The sequence below is a fragment of the Schistocerca serialis genome, chromosome 3 (assembly GCF_023864345.2).
Source record: "Schistocerca serialis cubense isolate TAMUIC-IGC-003099 chromosome 3, iqSchSeri2.2, whole genome shotgun sequence".
NCBI classification, from domain to species: Eukaryota; Metazoa; Arthropoda; class Insecta; order Orthoptera; family Acrididae; genus Schistocerca; species Schistocerca serialis.
Window position 1 is genome coordinate 976,265,774 of NC_064640.1, and position 19,024 is coordinate 976,284,797.

Consider the following 19,024-nt stretch of genomic DNA (forward strand, 5'->3'; position numbering starts at 1 on the left):
TTTGTGCATAGAGGCTGTAGCTTGTGAAAGCTTATGACGGGGTTCATTACATTGTACTGGGAGAGGGGACTGGGAAAAGAAGGGGACAATGCTTACTAGGTCTTGAGCATTCCTAATTTATACCCGTCCTGCAGGATGATGCTAAATGATGAGCTCCCAAGGCATCTCAATAGTGTCTGGGTTCATGTTTGGTGAACCTACAGTTATCAGAGTTGAAGAGCGGCCACAGTTGTCATTGTGTGTGGATCAGTGAGTACCATTCAACACACTGAAGGTTTTGCAAACAAAGATCTGGTATAAAGGTCTTGAATTTAGTTTCCAGCGAGGCAAATTCATCATAATGGTATGACTTCTTTTTATGAGTGGAGGGTGTATTCGCTCCAGGACAACCGGGAATTTTTTCATCCAGGAAAAACCCGGGAATTGTTCGAAATTTTTCATGGTTTTAATTTTCAGTTAAATTTTTGTAGTTTTGACTGGTAAGAGAATATTCTCTAGCAGAGAATATTACTATAACCCGCTACTGCAAAATAACACTGCAGCAATAAAACATAAACAAAAGAAAAATACTAAAATGAAACTTAAGTTACAAAGGAAATGCGCTGTTAACAACAAAACACAGTGCACACACAAGTGTCTGCCAACAGCAAAATGTATCGAAGGCCTTAGGACGAAGACTATGCAATACTTTGTAACAACAGACTGCTTCTGATGAGCTTGCCATAGGGCTCATGTGCATGCCCAGTTCTGTCGCTCTCAGGCTACTTGAAGGTTGATGCTAACCAGAAATTCTTTTTCTGGCACGCCCAAGCTGCCAGATTTGCCCATACATGGAGCAGTGTGAGTTGTACTGGGGAGGTGGGTAGTCTCCACATGACCTGCGTACGTTTAGTGATTTATCTGTTTCCTCTTAGGGCGCAGCTCCCCTCATCAAATGAAAACAAAATGGATTTATGTGGCCGGGAGCTATCAAGTGAATTAAAATACATTCACAGAATTACGGGAGGCTAAAATATATTACCAGTTTCAGTTTTCTGATTTTATTTCATTTCCATGTTTTTGGCAGTCAAGCAAGAACAATGAAGTTATTTTTTTTGCTTTGCTTGAGAAATTTGCCTTTTATTGATGTTTTCTGCTGAGGCAGTCAATTTATTTGAAACAAAGCATTTTATTCCACAGTAGAGACTAGTTCGTTAAATTTCAAGTGCACATTTTCATCTTCTGGCATGTATGGCGTTTTGCCATAATAAAGAACCAAACAAGAGATGGTACAGTACTGGTACTCTGAGAAAATACACATCCCGATAACCACACAGGAAAGTGTAATATGAGGTTGGGTCCTACTACTTTGTGAATCTGGATATACAAATGTGCACTTCAAGCCGAATTATACATTTTAGTACAGTTTACTAACTTTCAATGCTCTTGTAGCATCCTCTGATGCCCTGTTTCTGTTATGACGTAGTGTAAGATATCTTAATGCATTATATGTACGAACATACGGGTTTCCTATGCCATCGTAGCTGTGCAAGCACAGTAACGCCTGTTTTCTGGCACACTCTGGCAAGTGCTCAAACATACCTATTTCTAACAGGTCTCGGGGTAAATATTGCGAACGGTGTTTTTAAAAGTGTTACTTTCAAAGTAAATTTCCTTTTGCACAAGGTGAATTACGGTAAGCCTAGTTTACACGATGACTCTAGGTTGCAGGCAACTGTCTACTGTGCACGCGTGCCGCGCGTTTGTGCAACTCGTCGGTGAAACTAAACACTTTTGGCGTCTTCCGACTTTGGTGATACTAGCTGCACAAGTTTTGAGGTTACGTATGTTCTTAGAGTGTAGACAAACTGAAATATGAAGTGGGGAACGGAGAGTAATGTTCGCTTTAAGGATATCTATGCTTTGCATAGGTGTTTTTGTGGGATTTAAGTGATGCCGATTACAAAAATAAGCAACATATTGCTGCCGCGGAGACTGTCATGTGCGATCATAACATAGATGGTTTGACAATATCTGAGCTGCAGGGTAAAATTTATTGAATTAGGAGTAAATATACAGCTGAATTAAGAAAAGTACAACACGTGTAATTCTAGCTGTGGCAGTGCTCTCGTCTACAAGATTAAAATCCCATCGTTTGAGTTGGCCAAGTTTTTGTTAAGGAATATTGTTAGCAGGAGGGAAGGCTACACAAGTTCAAGAAGCTGCATTCTTTATTCAATATTCATCTATTTAAAACGTCACTGCAGTGCTCCACATTCGCATATGTTAGAATTTTGAAATATTGACACTGTACAGATCTGTCTTCAAAAGAGTAGTTTGCAAACCATTCTCTTCTTAATGTGGCCTGCTTCGAATAATTATTGTTGCTGAAGTTACTAATTATTACTGTTGATGTTAATCGTCATTGGTGTTAATGAAATAGGGTCATCACTAACTAAAACTGTATCTTATAGCATGCCGAGTGTTCTCGATTGTAATGCACGCAATATGATATATATAATTTCAGTTCTGGCACAGTGTTTCGTGCATTACAGTACCTTTATTCCTTATTGCATAATTAACTATACTTAGAAGAAACGTTAACAGTTCTGGTGACATTCTAAGATAATTAAAAGAACTTCTGGGATCTTCCGTTATAAATTATTTCAGCAAGATTGCTGAGCAACCAAGTGTACGTCTTTTCTTCATCCAATCATGAATTGAAACACGTTTCTTATTTTCTTCTTATGCACCGATTCCACGCAACAAACTTTAACTCCATCGCATCTCGTGCGACGTGCAGCTGCCAAAACTTTCATTTCAGACATGACTTGGGAGCCGACAAAACGACAAAACTGAAGTATACACTGGTTTTGCCTTGTCTACAGTCAAATATGAAACCATTTGCATGCAACTGATTCCGTGCAACGAATGGCGCAACCCAATGTCGTCGTGTGAGATAGGCTTTACATGTGACACTGTGCTATGAATTTCTTTAGTTACAGGGTGTTTGACACTCATTTACAGCTCATTTTGAAAACCGGCCACTTAGAAGAATTTCGAGCCCAGAAGACCAGTCATTTATGTCATATTTTAAATTTTACTGGCACATTTGTGTGATGTTTCTTAAAGTGTAACACACACAAAAAAGATCGATAGTACACGTGAATGCTCAGCTTTTCTTGTAGCTAACTAATTTTCGAGATCAATATTATCAGTGGAAAGCTTATCTGCATGACAAACCAACAATGTGCTACTTAATATGTTGCTTCCATAAAACACTCTCAGCACTTTCTGAGTTTGTAACTTGAACAGTGTTTCAAATGTGGAACTACAGAATGCAACTGTAGAGACATAAAGTGTTGAACATGTTAACCACTGTCATCTAGGAGTAAAATGTAGTTTCACTATAGAACTGCTTGGGCACTATTACTTCACACGAAAGCCTTAATATGACATATAGCATCTCTCTCTCGCAGATCGAATGCTCCAGTCGCGTGAAGAACTCGATGCAAACTGTGAATTATTGTGGCATTCATTTGGCAGAGGAGGCAGAAGGAAAGCAGACTTAACATGGATGCTTTCGTATTGGCATGAGAACAACACATCTTACAGGGAAGATGGAAGTTATGGTACATAGATTTGACATTAAGCCCTACGTCCCACTACCCATGAGATGCGTCAGTTGTTTCAGTTTTGATCAGTTATAATCTTGCTGTACTTCAGAACCCATGTTTCAAAATTATGGCAGAACACCACATGATCATTGCCCTTAACTGTGCACTGACTGCCTGGCCAATCACCCACGTCTGTCACCAATTCTGGCTGATTTTTTAACAAGGAAAAGTAGATATTGGCATAAAGACAAGAGACTGTCTGTCGTACTTCAGAGTGGAGAAAAAAAATAAAAGGATTCATCCACAAATTTAGCAAAGGTTACATCTAGCACGTAATCTGTTCAAACTCATTAACAAAGTCCTAAATCAGTAAACTATTTGAGGGAGAAGTTACCATCTCCATTGTATGCCTCATATACTACATGAGTAGATGCAAGCAAATGCCCTCCTACCCCTTCCTGGCATTGAAGGAGAGGTGGATCATCATCCATGTCTCCCCCCCTCTCACTCTGCACGTCTCACCCCATCTCACTCTGCGCGTCTCGCCCCCTCTCACTCTGCGCGTCTCGCCCCCTCTCACTCTGCGCGTCTCGCCCCCTCTCACTCTGCGCGTCTCGCCCCCTCTCACTCTGCGCGTCTCGCCCCCTCTCACTCTGCGCGTCTCGCCCCCTCTCACTCTGCGCGTCTCGCCCCCTCTCACTCTGCGCGTCTCGCCCCCTCTCACTCTGCGCGTCTCGCCCCCTCTCACTCTGCGCGTCTCGCCCCCTCTCACTCTGCGCGTCTCGCCCCCTCTCACTCTGCGCGTCTCGCCCCCTCTCACTCTGCGCGTCTCGCCCCCTCTCACTCTGCGCGTCTCGCCCCCTCTCACTCTGCGCGTCTCGCCCCCTCTCACTCTGCGTGTCTCGCCCCCTCTCACTCTGCGCGTCTCGCCCCCTCTCACTCTGCGCGTCTCGCCCCCTCTCACTCTGCGCGTCTCGCCCCCTCTCACTCTGCGCGTCTCGCCCCCTCTCACTCTGCGCGTCTCGCCCCCTCTCACTCTGCGCGTCTCGCCCCCTCTCACTCTGCGCGTCTCGCCCCCTCTCACTCTGCGCGTCTCGCCCCCTCTCACTCTGCGCGTCTCGCCCCCTCTCACTCTGCGCGTCTCGCCCCCTCTCACTCTGCGCGTCTCGCCCCCTCTCACTCTGCGCGTCTCGCCCCCTCTCACTCTGCGCGTCTCGCCCCCTCTCACTCTGCGCGTCTCGCCCCCTCTCACTCTGCGCGTCTCGCCCCCTCTCACTCTGCGCGTCTCGCCCCCTCTCACTCTGCGCGTCTCGCCCCCTCTCACTCTGCGCGTCTCGCCCCCTCTCACTCTGCGCGTCTCGCCCCCTCTCACTCTGCGCGTCTCGCCCCCTCTCACTCTGCGCGTCTCGCCCCCTCTCACTCTGCGCGTCTCGCCCCCTCTCACTCTGCGCGTCTCGCCCCCTCTCACTCTGCGCGTCTCGCCCCCTCTCACTCTGCGCGTCTCGCCCCCTCTCACTCTGCGCGTCTCGCCCCCTCTCACTCTGCGCGTCTCGCCCCCTCTCACTCTGCGCGTCTCGCCCCCTCTCACTCTGCGCGTCTCGCCCCCTCTCACTCTGCGCGTCTCGCCCCCTCTCACTCTGCGCGTCTCGCCCCCTCTCTCACTCTGCGCGTCTCGCCCCCTCTCTCACTCTGCGCGTCTCGCCCCCTCTCACTCTGCGCGTCTCGCCCCCTCTCTCACTCTGCGCGTCTCGCCCCCTCTCTCACTCTGCGCGTCTCGCCCCCTCTCTCACTCTGCGCGTCTCGCCCCCTCTCTCACTCTGCGCGTCTCGCCCCCTCTCTCACTCTGCGCGTCTCGCCCCCTCTCTCACTCTGCGCGTCTCGCCCCCTCTCTCACTCTGCGCGTCTCGCCCCCTCTCTCACTCTGCGCGTCTCGCCCCCTCTCTCACTCTGCGCGTCTCGCCCCCTCTCTCACTCTGCGCGTCTCGCCCCCCCCTCTCACTCTGCGCGTCTCGCCCCCCCCTCTCACTCTGCGCGTCTCGCCCCCCCCTCTCACTCTGCGCGTCTCGCCCCCCCCTCTCACTCTGCGCGTCTCGCCCCCCCCCTCTCACTCTGCGCGTCTCGCCCCCCCCTCTCACTCTGCGCGTCTCGCCCCCCCCTCTCACTCTGCGCGTCTCGCCCCCCCCTCTCACTCTGCGCGTCTCGCCCCCCCCTCTCACTCTGCGCGTCTCGCCCCCCCCTCTCACTCTGCGCGTCTCGCCCCCCCCTCTCACTCTGCGCGTCTCGCCCCCCCCTCTCACTCTGCGCGTCTCGCCCCCCCCCTCACTCTGCGCGTCTCGCCCCCCCCCCTCTCACTCTGCGCGTCTCGCCCCCCCCCCTCACTCTGCGCGTCTCGCCCCCCCCCCTCACTCTGCGCGTATCGCCCCCCCCCCTCACTCTGCGCGTATCGCCCCCCCCCCCTCACTCTGCGCGTATCGCCCCCCCCCCCCTCACTCTGCGCGTCTCGCCCCCCCCCCCTCACTCTGCGCGTCTCGCCCCCCCCCTCTCACTCTGCGCGTCTCGCCCCCCCCCTCTCACTCTGCGCGTCTCGCCCCCCCCCTCTCACTCTGCGCGTCTCGCCCCCCCCCTCTCACTCTGCGCGTCTCGCCCCCCCCCTCTCACTCTGCGCGTCTCGCCCCCCCCCTCTCACTCTGCGCGTCTCGCCCCCCCCCTCTCACTCTGCGCGTCTCGCCCCCCCCTCTCACTCTGCGCGTCTCGCCCCCCCCTCTCACTCTGCGCGTCTCGCCCCCCCCCTCTCACTCTGCGCGTCTCGCCCCCCCCCTCTCACTCTGCGCGTCTCGCCCCCCCCCCTCTCACTCTGCGCGTCTCGCCCCCCCCCCTCTCACTCTGCGCGTCTCGCCCCCCCCCTCTCGCTCTGCGCGTCTCGCCCCCCCCTCTCGCTCTGCGCGTCTCGCCCCCCCCCCTCTCGCTCTGCGCGTCTCGCCCCCCCCCTCTCGCTCTGCGCGTCTCGCCCCCCCCCCTCTCGCTCTGCGCGTCTCGCCCCCCCCCTCTCGCTCTGCGCGTCTCGCCCCCCCCTCTCGCTCTGCGCGTCTCGCCCCCCCCTCTCGCTCTGCGCGTCTCGCCCCCCCCCTCTCGCTCTGCGCGTCTCGCCCCCCCCCTCTCGCTCTGCGCGTCTCGCCCCCCCCCTCTCGCTCTGCGCGTCTCGCCCCCCCCCCTCTCGCTCTGCGCGTCTCGCCCCCCCCCCTCTCGCTCTGCGCGTCTCGCCCCCCCCCTCTCACTCTGCGCGTCTCGCCCCCCCCCTCTCACTCTGCGCGTATCGCCCCCCCCCTCTCACTCTGCGCGTATCGCCCCCCCCCCTCTCACTCTGCGCGTATCGCCCCCCCCCTCTCACTCTGCGCGTATCGCCCCCCCCCTCTCACTCTGCGCGTATCGCCCCCCCCCCTCTCACTCTGCGCGTCTCGCCCCCCCCTCTCACTCTGCGCGTCTCGCCCCCCCCCCTCTCACTCTGCGCGTCTCGCCCCCCCCCTCTCACTCTGCGCGTCTCGCCCCCCCCCCTCTCACTCTGCGCGTCTCGCCCCCCCTCTCACTCTGCGCGTCTCGCCCCTCCCTCTCACTCTGCGCGTCTCGCCCCCCCCTCTCACTCTGCGCGTATCGCCCCCCCCCCTCTCACTCTGCGCGTATCGCCCCCCCCCCCCCTCTCACTCTGCGCGTATCGCCCCCCCCCCTCTCACTCTGCGCGTATCGCCCCCCCCCTCTCACTCTGCGCGTATCGCCCCCCCCCCTCTCACTCTGCGCGTATCGCCCCCCCCCTCTCACTCTGCGCGTATCGCCCCCCCCCTCTCACTCTGCGCGTCTCGCCCCCCCCCCTCTCACTCTGCGCGTCTCGCCCCCCCCCCTCTCACTCTGCGCGTCTCGCCCCCCCCCCTCTCACTCTGCGCGTCTCGCCCCCCCCTCTCACTCTGCGCGTCTCGCCCCCCCCTCTCACCCTGCGCGTCTCGCCCCCCCCTCTCACCCTGCGCGTCTCGCCCCCCCCTCTCACCCTGCGCGTCTCGCCCCCCCCTCTCACCCTGCGCGTCTCGCCCCCCCCTCTCACCCTGCGCGTCTCGCCCCCCCCTCTCACCCTGCGCGTCTCGCCCCCCCCTCTCACCCTGCGCGTCTCGCCCCCCCCTCTCACCCTGCGCGTCTCGCCCCCCCCTCTCACCCTGCGCGTCTCGCCCCCCCCTCTCACCCTGCGCGTCTCGCCCCCCCCTCTCACCCTGCGCGTCTCGCCCCCCCCTCTCACCCTGCGCGTCTCGCCCCCCCCTCTCACCCTGCGCGTCTCGCCCCCCCCTCTCACCCTGCGCGTCTCGCCCCCCCCTCTCACCCTGCGCGTCTCGCCCCCCCCTCTCACCCTGCGCGTCTCGCCCCCCCCTCTCACCCTGCGCGTCTCGCCCCCCCCTCTCACCCTGCGCGTCTCGCCGCCCCCTCTCACCCTGCGCGTCTCGCCCCCCCCTCTCACCCTGCGCGTCTCGCCCCCCCCTCTCACCCTGCGCGTCTCGCCCCCCCCTCACTCTCTCTCCTCCACGTCTCCCTCTCCCTCCCCACTCTCTCTCCCCACTCTCTCTCCTCCACGTCTCCCTCTCCCTCCCCACTCTCTCTCCCCACTCTCTCTCCTCCACGTCTCCCTCTCCCTCCCCACTCTCTCTCCCCACTCTCTCTCCTCCACGTCTCCCTCTCCCTCCCCACTCTCTCTCCCCACTCTCTCTCCTCCACGTCTCCCTCTCCCTCCCCACTCTCTCTCCCCACTCTCTCTCCTCCACGTCTCCCTCTCCCTCCCCACTCTCTCTCCCCACTCTCTCTCCTCCACGTCTCCCTCTCCCTCCCCACTCTCTCTCCCCACTCTCTCTCCTCCACGTCTCCCTCTCCCTCCCCACTCTCTCTCCCCACTCTCTCTCCTCCACGTCTCCCTCTCCCTCCCCACTCTCTCTCCCCACTCTCTCTCCTCCACGTCTCCCTCTCCCTCCCCACTCTCTCTCCCCACTCTCTCTCCTCCACGTCTCCCTCTCCCTCCCCACTCTCTCTCCCCACTCTCTCTCCTCCACGTCTCCCTCTCCCTCCCCACTCTCTCTCCCCACTCTCGCGCCCCTCTCGCGCCCCTCCCTCTCCGCGCCCCCCCCTCTCCGCGTCTTCACCCCTCTTCCACCCCTCTCTCCTCGCCTCCCCCTTCCACCCCCAAGTAGAGCGAGCTATTCTACAAATCATACAGGAAACTGGGGAAGAAATAATGAATTAACCTTACTGCCAGACACTTTTAATGACTATAACAATGGAATTGGAGCAGCTGTTATTGCCACCCAGTTGAAGTCGAGCAGTTGATGTTCTTTTTATACTGTACATGTTGCACTAAATGAGTTACAGTTATTGGAAGATCGACTTCATATAGTCTGAAACTAAGACCTTATTAGTAACAATGTAACTAATGTTGTGCAAGCTCAAAAGACCTTGCAATTCACATTGGTACAATTTTACACTTTCACTGAGAAGTACTACTGGACACCACACTTCAAGCTGTAGCCATTAGAATCCAACTGTCTGCCTTGATGATGATTTGCAACTTGTACCTCTCCCCAAGCAGAGGTATATTATGTCAGGAACTGAAAGAACGATTACGAGTTACCCCTCCCCTTTTCTCCTGCTGTGTGATTTAATGGCCACAACTATCTATGGAGCAGTGAGAATATAATTAGTAGTGGTCAACTAGTAGAGAAGCTCCTTCTGAGATACATACTCCTTTGAAGCCTAAGTCACGATGTCCTGAGAAAAGGACAAGATAGTGCAAGAAACAGTGAATGTTACTATCCACGCAGCACATAGTGTGATACCTTACTCTTCTGGATAATATGAACACAAGTCTGTACAGTGGTGGTCTCAAGAGACAGCTGAGACCATCAGAAATAAATGGAGGAGACACCTCTCCACCACTAATCGCTTAAATAATGTGTCAGCTCATACTCATTTATATAAAATAAAGCAATAGAAGCAGGATAGTGGGGAGAATACATCATTTCAATGAAGGCACATTCAACAGATTCCCAGGCAAGAGAGAAACTGTGAATTATCAACAGACATTATTTCCCAGTCAGATACTCAGAGGGTACTTTGTACCAATCCTTTCAACACAACCAACTGGTGACACTACAAGCTGCTAGAATGAACGGCTTTCTTGATGTCTGAAAACTAGAAATTTCCAAAGTGACCCGTACAATCCTCCACATCTTTTCTTGTCCATTCGTGAATGTGTTCCCTAGAAACTGTGTGAATCTCGTGAACTTCGTGTAGATATTATACGTAATGGCTTAAAGATGACATTACATCCAGGAGTACTAGTTTTGACCGAGGATGGTATTTTCAGTTTAGAGTCCGCTTTCACTATAATTGTCAATGCGACATTTCTCGGCATGTATGGGGAGTAATTAAAAATATTTTGTCTGAATCTTGAAGGAAATTAAATCCTCTGCTAGACTGGTGATTGTGAATTCTGGACAAAACTGCACTAATGAAAAGTTATTAAGGTGAACCCACTGACATATTTAACTTTTTTCGATTTCTTGACATTTTTACTGATTTTCACAGCCTCATATATCAATAGCTGTTCCGAATTTTCCAACATGTTATAGGGTCATTCCATGTCGGTTCAACCAGGGGCTCCAGCTCATAGTCTCAGATTTGACTGAAATTCAGTACACTAATTCTACCATGTGTGGAAAACTCGTGTAAAAAAAGTATTAGTTTCCCCTGCCAATTAGTTACAGAATTATAACTTGTGAAAGAAGGTGGCGTGATCTGGAAATTGCAACCTGCAATTGGCAATCTATCTTCAGACCCAACTTCAGGTCTTAATAACTTTTGAACTATTCCACACAGTCCAGTGAAATTTTTACAACCCAGTAAGATCCATTTAGAGAACACACTCCATGAATCAAAACACCGACACCATATTTCTGAGGGAAAATAGAAAATTCCAAAATGTGATTTACGTTAAAAGGTACTTATTGTAGGTGCCCTGCCCTCTATGCCAAATATAATTCACTCAAAAAGGGTATAAATTTTTGTGGTAAGCTTAATGTGGCCTAAACACACACAGAGCTCATCAAGCCCATATCAGTCACAAAAACTGAGTTACATGCACACAAAAATACAAAAATTTGAAAAATTACCTGAAAAACATGGATTTTCGAAGTGTGGTAGCACAAAAGGGACAAGTGATATCCAAGCCAAATTTCACACACTGTAGACCATAATGATATATATCTCAAAATTTCAGCATTTTATTGCAAGACATTTGTGTACAATGGAAGTTGACAGATGTATTTGGTGATGTGGCCATTGTTCCACAACACAATTTTGTAAAAGCATATTGTAAACTGTTCTGCCTCTTGTTATCTTCTCCCACAACTATTTAATCACTAAGCAACAACATATAGACAGATTAACCACAACCTATCATTAATGTTTACTGCTCCTCAACTGCTAAAAACCAGTTGATTGTGCTTCGAACAGAAGTTCTCCCACACTTTAGCTACTGTGCTCTGTACATTGAGTGAGTGGCAAATTGTACTGTCTTCCTGACACTGTGGTAGCAACTGGAACTGTCATAAGAATATGTTCAAAAGGAATCAAACACCTGTCTGCCAAATGTGGCCAATGAAATGATCTTGCTGGTCGTGCTGGTGCCATGAAGTTCACAAATACATCACCTTCTGCTTCACAGCACTCTGCAACACATCCTAAGTACCATTTGTCATCATAAACAGCAATAACGTAGCAACCTGGTTGTATGTTGCTGCTTTTGCTTCTGAATCCTGAGTCAGACACACTGTGAAGACATATGTTGTGCATGAACCTATAGTTATAACCGGACAGTCTGCTCATCTGCCATTGTCAGAGTCCACTGGAGAGAAGTGATAATGGCTCCTTGTGCTTCTGAATCCTGAGTCAGACACACTGTGAAGACATATGTTGTGCATGAACCTATAGTTATAACCGGACAGTCTGCTCATCTGCCATTGTCAGAGTCCACTGGAGAGAAGTGATAATGGCTCCTTGTGCCTGCAACAGTTTTAACGTGTTTTAGTCTGCTTTTTAGCATCTCTTAGACTGATTTCACCTCATCTTTCGAAACCTAGAATGATTGTATGCTAGAGATATTTTTCTGTATCCAGGTAAATAATTGAAGAGGTGTTAGAATGTGACCTTCTGTAGGGTGCTGCAGACTAGCTCGTGATGCCATGTGCTTAATGGTAGCACAAGTACCATCACATACATTTTTACCATGACTTGTTGCGAAAAAATTCCATCTGCATGAATCTGAAAATCATGGTAATGCATGCATAAATTTTTGAAATTTTTACAGTTTTTGTACTGACTAGCTGCCCCATCACTGAAGTATTTTGCAAAATGTATGTGAGGCAGCTTGTTCTTCACATATGCCATGACAGTGTGAATGTGGGCATGAACTGCAATGGCATCATGAATTAAACAGTCACTAAAAACGCACAGGTTCATGACAGACACATCACATGATTCACCTCTATTGTAAATCGCAAATGGCTGGAGAGTTGCTTGACTGTTGTCACAATTATATCCTTGGATGGCATCTTGAACTATAAATGCATAATTTTCAGAAAAGTCTAGTATAACTATAATTTCATCTTGTTTCAAATTATCCTTACAAAACTGGAAATAAGCCGATTGTGCTGTTGCTGTGAAGCTGTGTGTGGTCAGTTTGTCCATTTTTTGAGAACACATATCAACAGAATCTTCCACTGTAATTTGTTTTGTTTCAAGACTTGTGTGATCCATGTGTGTCCATTGTTTATAAGAAACAAGTTCATCGTCATTCATAAGGAGTTCGCCATACAGTTTGTTATTCATGTGTTCTGCAAGATTTGCCGTACCAGGACACTTTTCACACCTGTGTATCATGCACTGGTAGGAACTGATGTCACACACTAGCAGCTTCATTGCACCTTTGTAATCCAGACCAGAATCCTTTACAGCAGCAAACATCAGATTAGCATTTTGATGGGTCTCACATACACAAACATTGTGTGTGCCCCTTGCACTTACAGGCACAACCCATTTTGGCTGAAGATTTAAAAAAGATGATAAACCTGCTTTGGTATTGGAATACTTTTCCTTGAATTCTACATATAGTTCTGATATGTTGCATAGCAACAGTCTTTCTTGTATCTGTACACGTACATTTCCCATTTTCATCGTTACATAGTCTTTTTTTTTTTCCCAGGCATTATTCGGCTGTAGTCATTATTTTCATAAACTCTGACACTAGCGCCTTTATTTCTGAACTCAGTTGCTTACCCTGAGCCTGCTGCAGTTGTGAAAGCACTCCTTGGGTTGCTTTTATTTTCCTAGCTTGCTTTACCATATATGTAGAAACATTGAATTCCTTTGCAGTGTAGTCAATAGACCAGCTGGAAGGTGCAAGAGTAGGAATAGCTACTTTTTTCTGGCGTGTGGATACGGCACATTTTTCTTTCAAATCATACACAATTTTGTCCAAATCAGAGCACTTCTGGCATGATTTCTGTTCCTTTGGGGCAGATAGTTCTTCCTCTTCCACCATTTGTGTTTTAATTCCATTTGAGCTTCTTGTAGTTTTCTTCTACCGTAGCTGGGCCTGTCTCTTTTCCCAACTTTGTGTGTCTTCATGGGGGACAAACCAAGAGCAGTCACTGAAGTTTTTAATTGCTCATCAGCTGTGGTTGTAGGTGACTGATACTCTTCGTCACTGTCATGTAAATTATCAGAATATTCTTCATGTTTTAGCAATGTAACACACCTGTAACATAATTTTTGTCCTGGTTTCATGTTAAGTCCCATGCACTGATTCACTTTCAATACTGATTTTATATCAATTTCTCTGAGGATACACTTCACAGTCTTCTTATGACTCCAAAACAGATCAAAACAACTTCTTTGTAGGAAAGAATAATTATCCAGAAACACTTTCATATGATGATAACGAACACTAAAGTTTCCTGAAACTGTACTTCTTGTGCCCACAGGGTGTATCCCGGATCTCCATAGCAACAAATCGTGGTCCGATTCATACAGTACAAAGCGAATGCCACATTTTGTTCCATATGTTGTTTTATGACATTCAGATGCTTGTGCTCTACCAATACTGCAACTTGTTTGAACGAAAGCACCACTCTTCTGCCTCCATACTGACTTTCCACAACAGTACTGACCAGTCTGAACTAGAATTTTAAAAACATGGGTAACCTGTAATTGTTGCTTGTTTCCTTTGTTGTTCCTGCATAACAATGACTGATTCTGTCCCTGAAAACTGCCATTGTTTAACTTTCTGTTGCGTAATGGCTCCCAACAATTGCTGCAGCTTTATCTGAAACAAGCTGTCTGCATCATCACTATTACTTGCTAAATCGTGTTAAAAGAAACGTAATCAAATACATCTCTGTCAACTTTTATTGTACACAAATGCCTTGCAATAACAAGTTGAAATTTTGCCACATATAATATTATGGTCTACTTATGCAGTGTTTGAAATTTGGCTTGGATATCATTTGTCTCTTTTGTGCTTCCACATTTAGAAAATCCATGTTTTGCAGGTAATTTTTCAAATTTTTGTATTTTCGTGAGCATGTAACTCTCTGTTCATGTGACTGATATGGTCAAGATGAGTTCTGTGTGTGTTCAGGCCACATTAAGCTTACCAAAAAAAATTTATACCCTTTTTGAGTGAATTATATTTGGCATGGAGGGCACCTACAATATGTATCTTCTTTTGACGTATTACATTTTTTTAATCACATTTTGGAATTTTTTATTTTCCCTCAGAAATATGTTGTTGGTGTTTTGATTCATAGTGTGTGTTCTCTAAATGGATGTTACTGGGTTGTAAAAATTTCACTCGACTGTGTGGAATAGTTCCAAAGTACCTGAAAACAAAATTATGCCACCGTTTGCTACCCTACATCTCTTTCAGACCTGTCTCTACGGGGCTATTTGGCCAAAAGCTGAATGTGTTTGTCTTTCCATTGTGTCTGTCTGCAACTCAGCATGTCATCTTTAGAGTAAGGGGCAGTCTATCCTTCCCATAATATTGTTGATATTCCAACCTGGATTTCCACTATTTGTCTGTGTTTAAATAAGTCAGGTGTATTTTAATGTCAAGAGTGATTACAACTTACGTCAGACTGTCACATGAAAAGCTAGTTTGAAACTACACTGAAGCACCAAAGTAACTGGCATAGGCATGCGTGTTCAAATACAGAGATACGTAAACAGGCAGAATACGACGCTGCAGCAGTCATCGCCTATATAAGACAACAAGTGTCTGGCACAGTTGAGTTGTTAAATGGGTTACTGCTGCTACAATATCAGGTTATCAAGAGTTAAGTGAGTCGGAATGTGGTCTTGTAGTTGGCACACGAGCGATGGGCCACTGCATCTCTGAGGTAGTAATGAAGTGGGGATTTTCCCATACGACCATTTCACGAGTGTACCCTGAGTATCAGGAATCCGGCAAAACATCAAATCTCTGACATTGCTGCAGCCGGAAAAAGATCCTGCAAGAACGGGTCCGACGGCGAGTGAAGAGAATGCTTCAACATGACGGAAGTGCAACTCTTCCACAAATTGGTGCAGATTTCAATGCTGGGCCATCAACAAGTGTCAGGATGCGAACCATTCAACGAAACATCATGAATATGGGATTTTGGAGCTGAAGGCCCACTCGTGTATGCTTGATGATTGCACAACACAAAGCTTTGCGCCTTGCGTGAACCCATCAACACCGACATTGAACTGTTGGCTACTGGAAACATATTGCCTGGTTGGATGAGTTTCATTTCAAATTGTATGTATACAGGAATGGACACAACCTCATGAATCCTTGGACTCTGCATGTCAGCAGGGGACTGTTCTAGCTGGTGGAAGCTCTGAAATGATGGAGTGCGTGTGAAGTTGGAGTGATATGGGACCCCTGCTATGTCTAGATATGACTCTGACAGATGACATGTACATAAGCGTCCTGTCTGATCACCTGCGTCCACACATGTCCATTGTGCATTCTGACGGTTGTGGGCAATTCCAGCAGGATGATGTGAAACCCCCAAACATCCAGAATTGCTGCAGAGTGGGTCCAGGAACACACTTCTGACTTTAAACACTTCTGCTGACCACCAAACTTCCCAAACATGAACATTATTGAGCAGATCTGGGTTGCCTTGCAATGTACTGTTCAGAAGAGATCTCCATCCCCTCGTACTCTTACGAATTTATGGACAGCCCTGCAGTATTCTTTGTGTCAGTTCCCTCCATCACTGCTTCAGACATAAGTCGAGTCCATGCCCAGTTGTTTAGCAGCACTTCTGTATGCTCGCGGGGGCCCTACACGATATTAAGAAGGTGTACCAGTTTCTTTGGCTCTTCAGTGTATTTACCATCTACAATATATTACTTTTGTTACAGTTTTTAGTCTTTTTTTACTCACCTGACCATTTTGTTATCTGAAGCGGTTAAGAGTATTGATACACGTCAAAAAAATAAATTGTAACTCTTCCTTTTGGGATTGTCTGTGGTTAACACTATTTGTTCTGTTTTGACATTATTATGTAGTAATAGATGTGGCCTTGTTGTGTGATATAAAGCTGTGTAATCGAATTGGCTAAACATTTTTGCGTTTTAGTTAAATTTTTATTTTTCCATATCTGAAATTTCCATTGTACTAAACAACAGATTACCCAACATGTTAATTGATGGTATTTTCAGACGTGTGTCAGTGCAAATCGTTTCTTAGTGCAAGAAAACGTATTTGATCAATTTGTGTCAATGCTGAAGCAAGAGATGGTACAGCAACTTCGTCTGGGTGACACCATCAAACCAGAAAACAACCTTGGTCCACTAATCAACCAGCCTCAACTAGAAAAGGTACGCATACTTTTCCTGTAATTTCATGTTTAAATTGAATTTCAACTTTGCAATCAATTTCTTAATTTTTGATCAGAATAGTGGAATAAATCTCTCATCTGAATAATGTTGTGATCTATTCGATAAGGCGTCTGAACACACACACACTCAAGTTAATCATACAGGGTGATTCAAAAAGAATACCACAACTTTAGGAATTTAAAACTCTGCAACGACAAAAGGCAGAGCTAAGCACTATCTGTCGGCGAATTAAGGGAGCTATAAAGTTTCATTTAGTTGTACATTTGTTCGCCATTTCAGCCAATAAAGTTTCTGGTCCCTTTTTCTTCGAAGGTGCTACTGTAACTGGACTACAGTATCTGGAGATGTTAGAGAATTGGCTGTTCCCTCAGCTCGAACAAGAAGCACAACAATTCATATTTCAGCAGGATGGAGCGCCACCACATTGGCACTTATCTGTCCGTAACTACCTGAACGTCAACTAACCGAGGCGATGGATCGGCCGCCAGGCAGCCCGTGACAGAGCACTTCATCACTGGCCTCCAAGAAGCCCTGATCTTACCCCCTGCGATTTTTTCTTATGGGGGTATGTTAAGGATATGGTGTTTCGGCCACCTCTCCCAGCCACCATTGATGATTTGAAACGAGAAATAACAGCAGCTATCCAAACTGTTACGCCTGATATGCTACAGAGAGTGTGGAACGAGTTGGAGTATCGGGTTGATATTGCTCGAGTGTCTGGAGGGGGCCATATTGAACATCTCTGAACTTGTTTTTGAGTGAAAAAAAAAACCTTTTTAAATACTCTTTGTAATGATGTATAACAGAAGGTTATATTATGTTTCTTTCATTTAATACACATTTTTAAAGTTGTGGTATTCTTTTTGAATCACCCTGTATAATAAGACCTCGGCCAGACATTATGCTGAATACTGCAACGGACTGTTAGGTTTTGCACTGTGTGACCAATGAGAAATACACACTGATCAGCCAGAACATCACCTACCTAATAGCCAGTGTGTATACCTTTGGCACAGATAACAACGGTGATGTGTCGTGGCATGGAAGCAGTGAGGCCTTGGTTTGTTACAGGAGAGAGTTAGCACCACATCTACATCAGCACATCCCAGATGTGTTCAATCGGGTTCAGATCTGGTGAGCTGGAGGGACCAGCACATAAATTGGAACTTGCCACTGTGTTCCCTGAACCACTCGATCACACTCCTGGCCTTGTGACATTGCACATTATCTTGTTGAAAAATGCCAGTGCCTTCAGGAAACATGATCATCATGGTGACTTTCACAAGCTGCACTGATGCCCACGTGAATGTTCCCCAGAGCATAATAGAGCCTCCACCAGCTTGTCTCCATCCCACAGTACAGGTGTCAAGGAGCTGTTCCCCTGGAAGACGACAGATTCACACCCTCCCATTGACATCATGAAGAAGGTATTGGGTTTCATCAGACCATGCAACACACTGCCACTGCGCCAACGTCCAGTGCTGGTAGTCCAGTGCTGGTAGTCCAGTGCTGGTAGTCCAGTGCTGGTAGTCCAGTGCTGGTAGTCCAGTGCTGGTAGTCCAGTGCTGGTAGTCCAGTGCTGGTAGTCCAGTGCTGGTAGTCCAGTGCTGGTAGTCCAGTGCTGGTAGTCCAGTGCCGATAGTCCAGTGTCCATTTCAGTCATAGTTGCCAATGTCGATGTGTTAACATTGGCACATGCATGGGCTGTCGGCTGCGGAGACCCGTCGTTAGGAGTGTTCGGTGCACAGTCTGTTCACACACACTTGTACTCTGCCCAGCATTGAAGTCTGATGTTAGTTCCACCACATTTTGCTACCTCTCGTGTTTTACCAGTCTGCCCAGCCTATGACGTGTGATGTCTGTAATGACAGGTGGCAGCCCAACCCTACAGCATCTGGATGTGGTTTCGCCACATGTTGAAGATTGTCATCACAGCACTCCTCGAACACCCAACAAGCCATGCAGTTTCCGAAATTCTCGTGCTAAACTTCCGGGCCATCACTATCTGCCTTTGGTCAAACTCAGATAGAGCTCACGTCTTCCCCGTTCTACACACGGACAGCATGCTCACTGATACTACATGCACCGAGTGTGCATCTGACCAACAGTCATTTCTCTCCGGGTGACACTACCATCACCTTCATGGGTTTATATCGGTAGTAAATCGATGGTCATAATATTCCAGCTGATCATTGCGTAAGGTAATGGATGCATGTATATGTGACAATACTGCAACTGAAAAAATTATATATTGGACACCAAGAAAGCTTTCTTTAACATGTCAACATTACTCTGAACCTTGAAGATGGTCGCTTGAATGGAACTGGTTGTCGGTGAGTAAATAAGTGCTAAAGCAGCTTTTGATGGTTCTATATTGCTGTTCTTTAAATATATTAAAATTTTGAAACACTGTTTACAGAAAAGTATTACAAAAGAATGGTAATAACTTAAGT

The 19,024-nt window shown here is 48.1% G+C and overlaps 1 protein-coding gene across 3 annotated transcripts in view; it reads left to right on the forward strand.

Annotated features, from left to right (window-relative positions):
• The window catches only part of LOC126471413 (succinate-semialdehyde dehydrogenase, mitochondrial), a 227,289-nt gene that overhangs the window by 187,187 nt on the left and 21,078 nt on the right, over positions 1–19,024 (forward strand). For all 3 annotated transcript variants that reach the window (XM_050099545.1, XM_050099547.1, XM_050099546.1), the window contains exon 7: positions 16,392–16,550. In XM_050099545.1, coding sequence (XP_049955502.1) covers positions 16,392–16,550 — 159 coding nt within the window. The remainder of the gene's footprint in view (positions 1–16,391; positions 16,551–19,024) is intronic.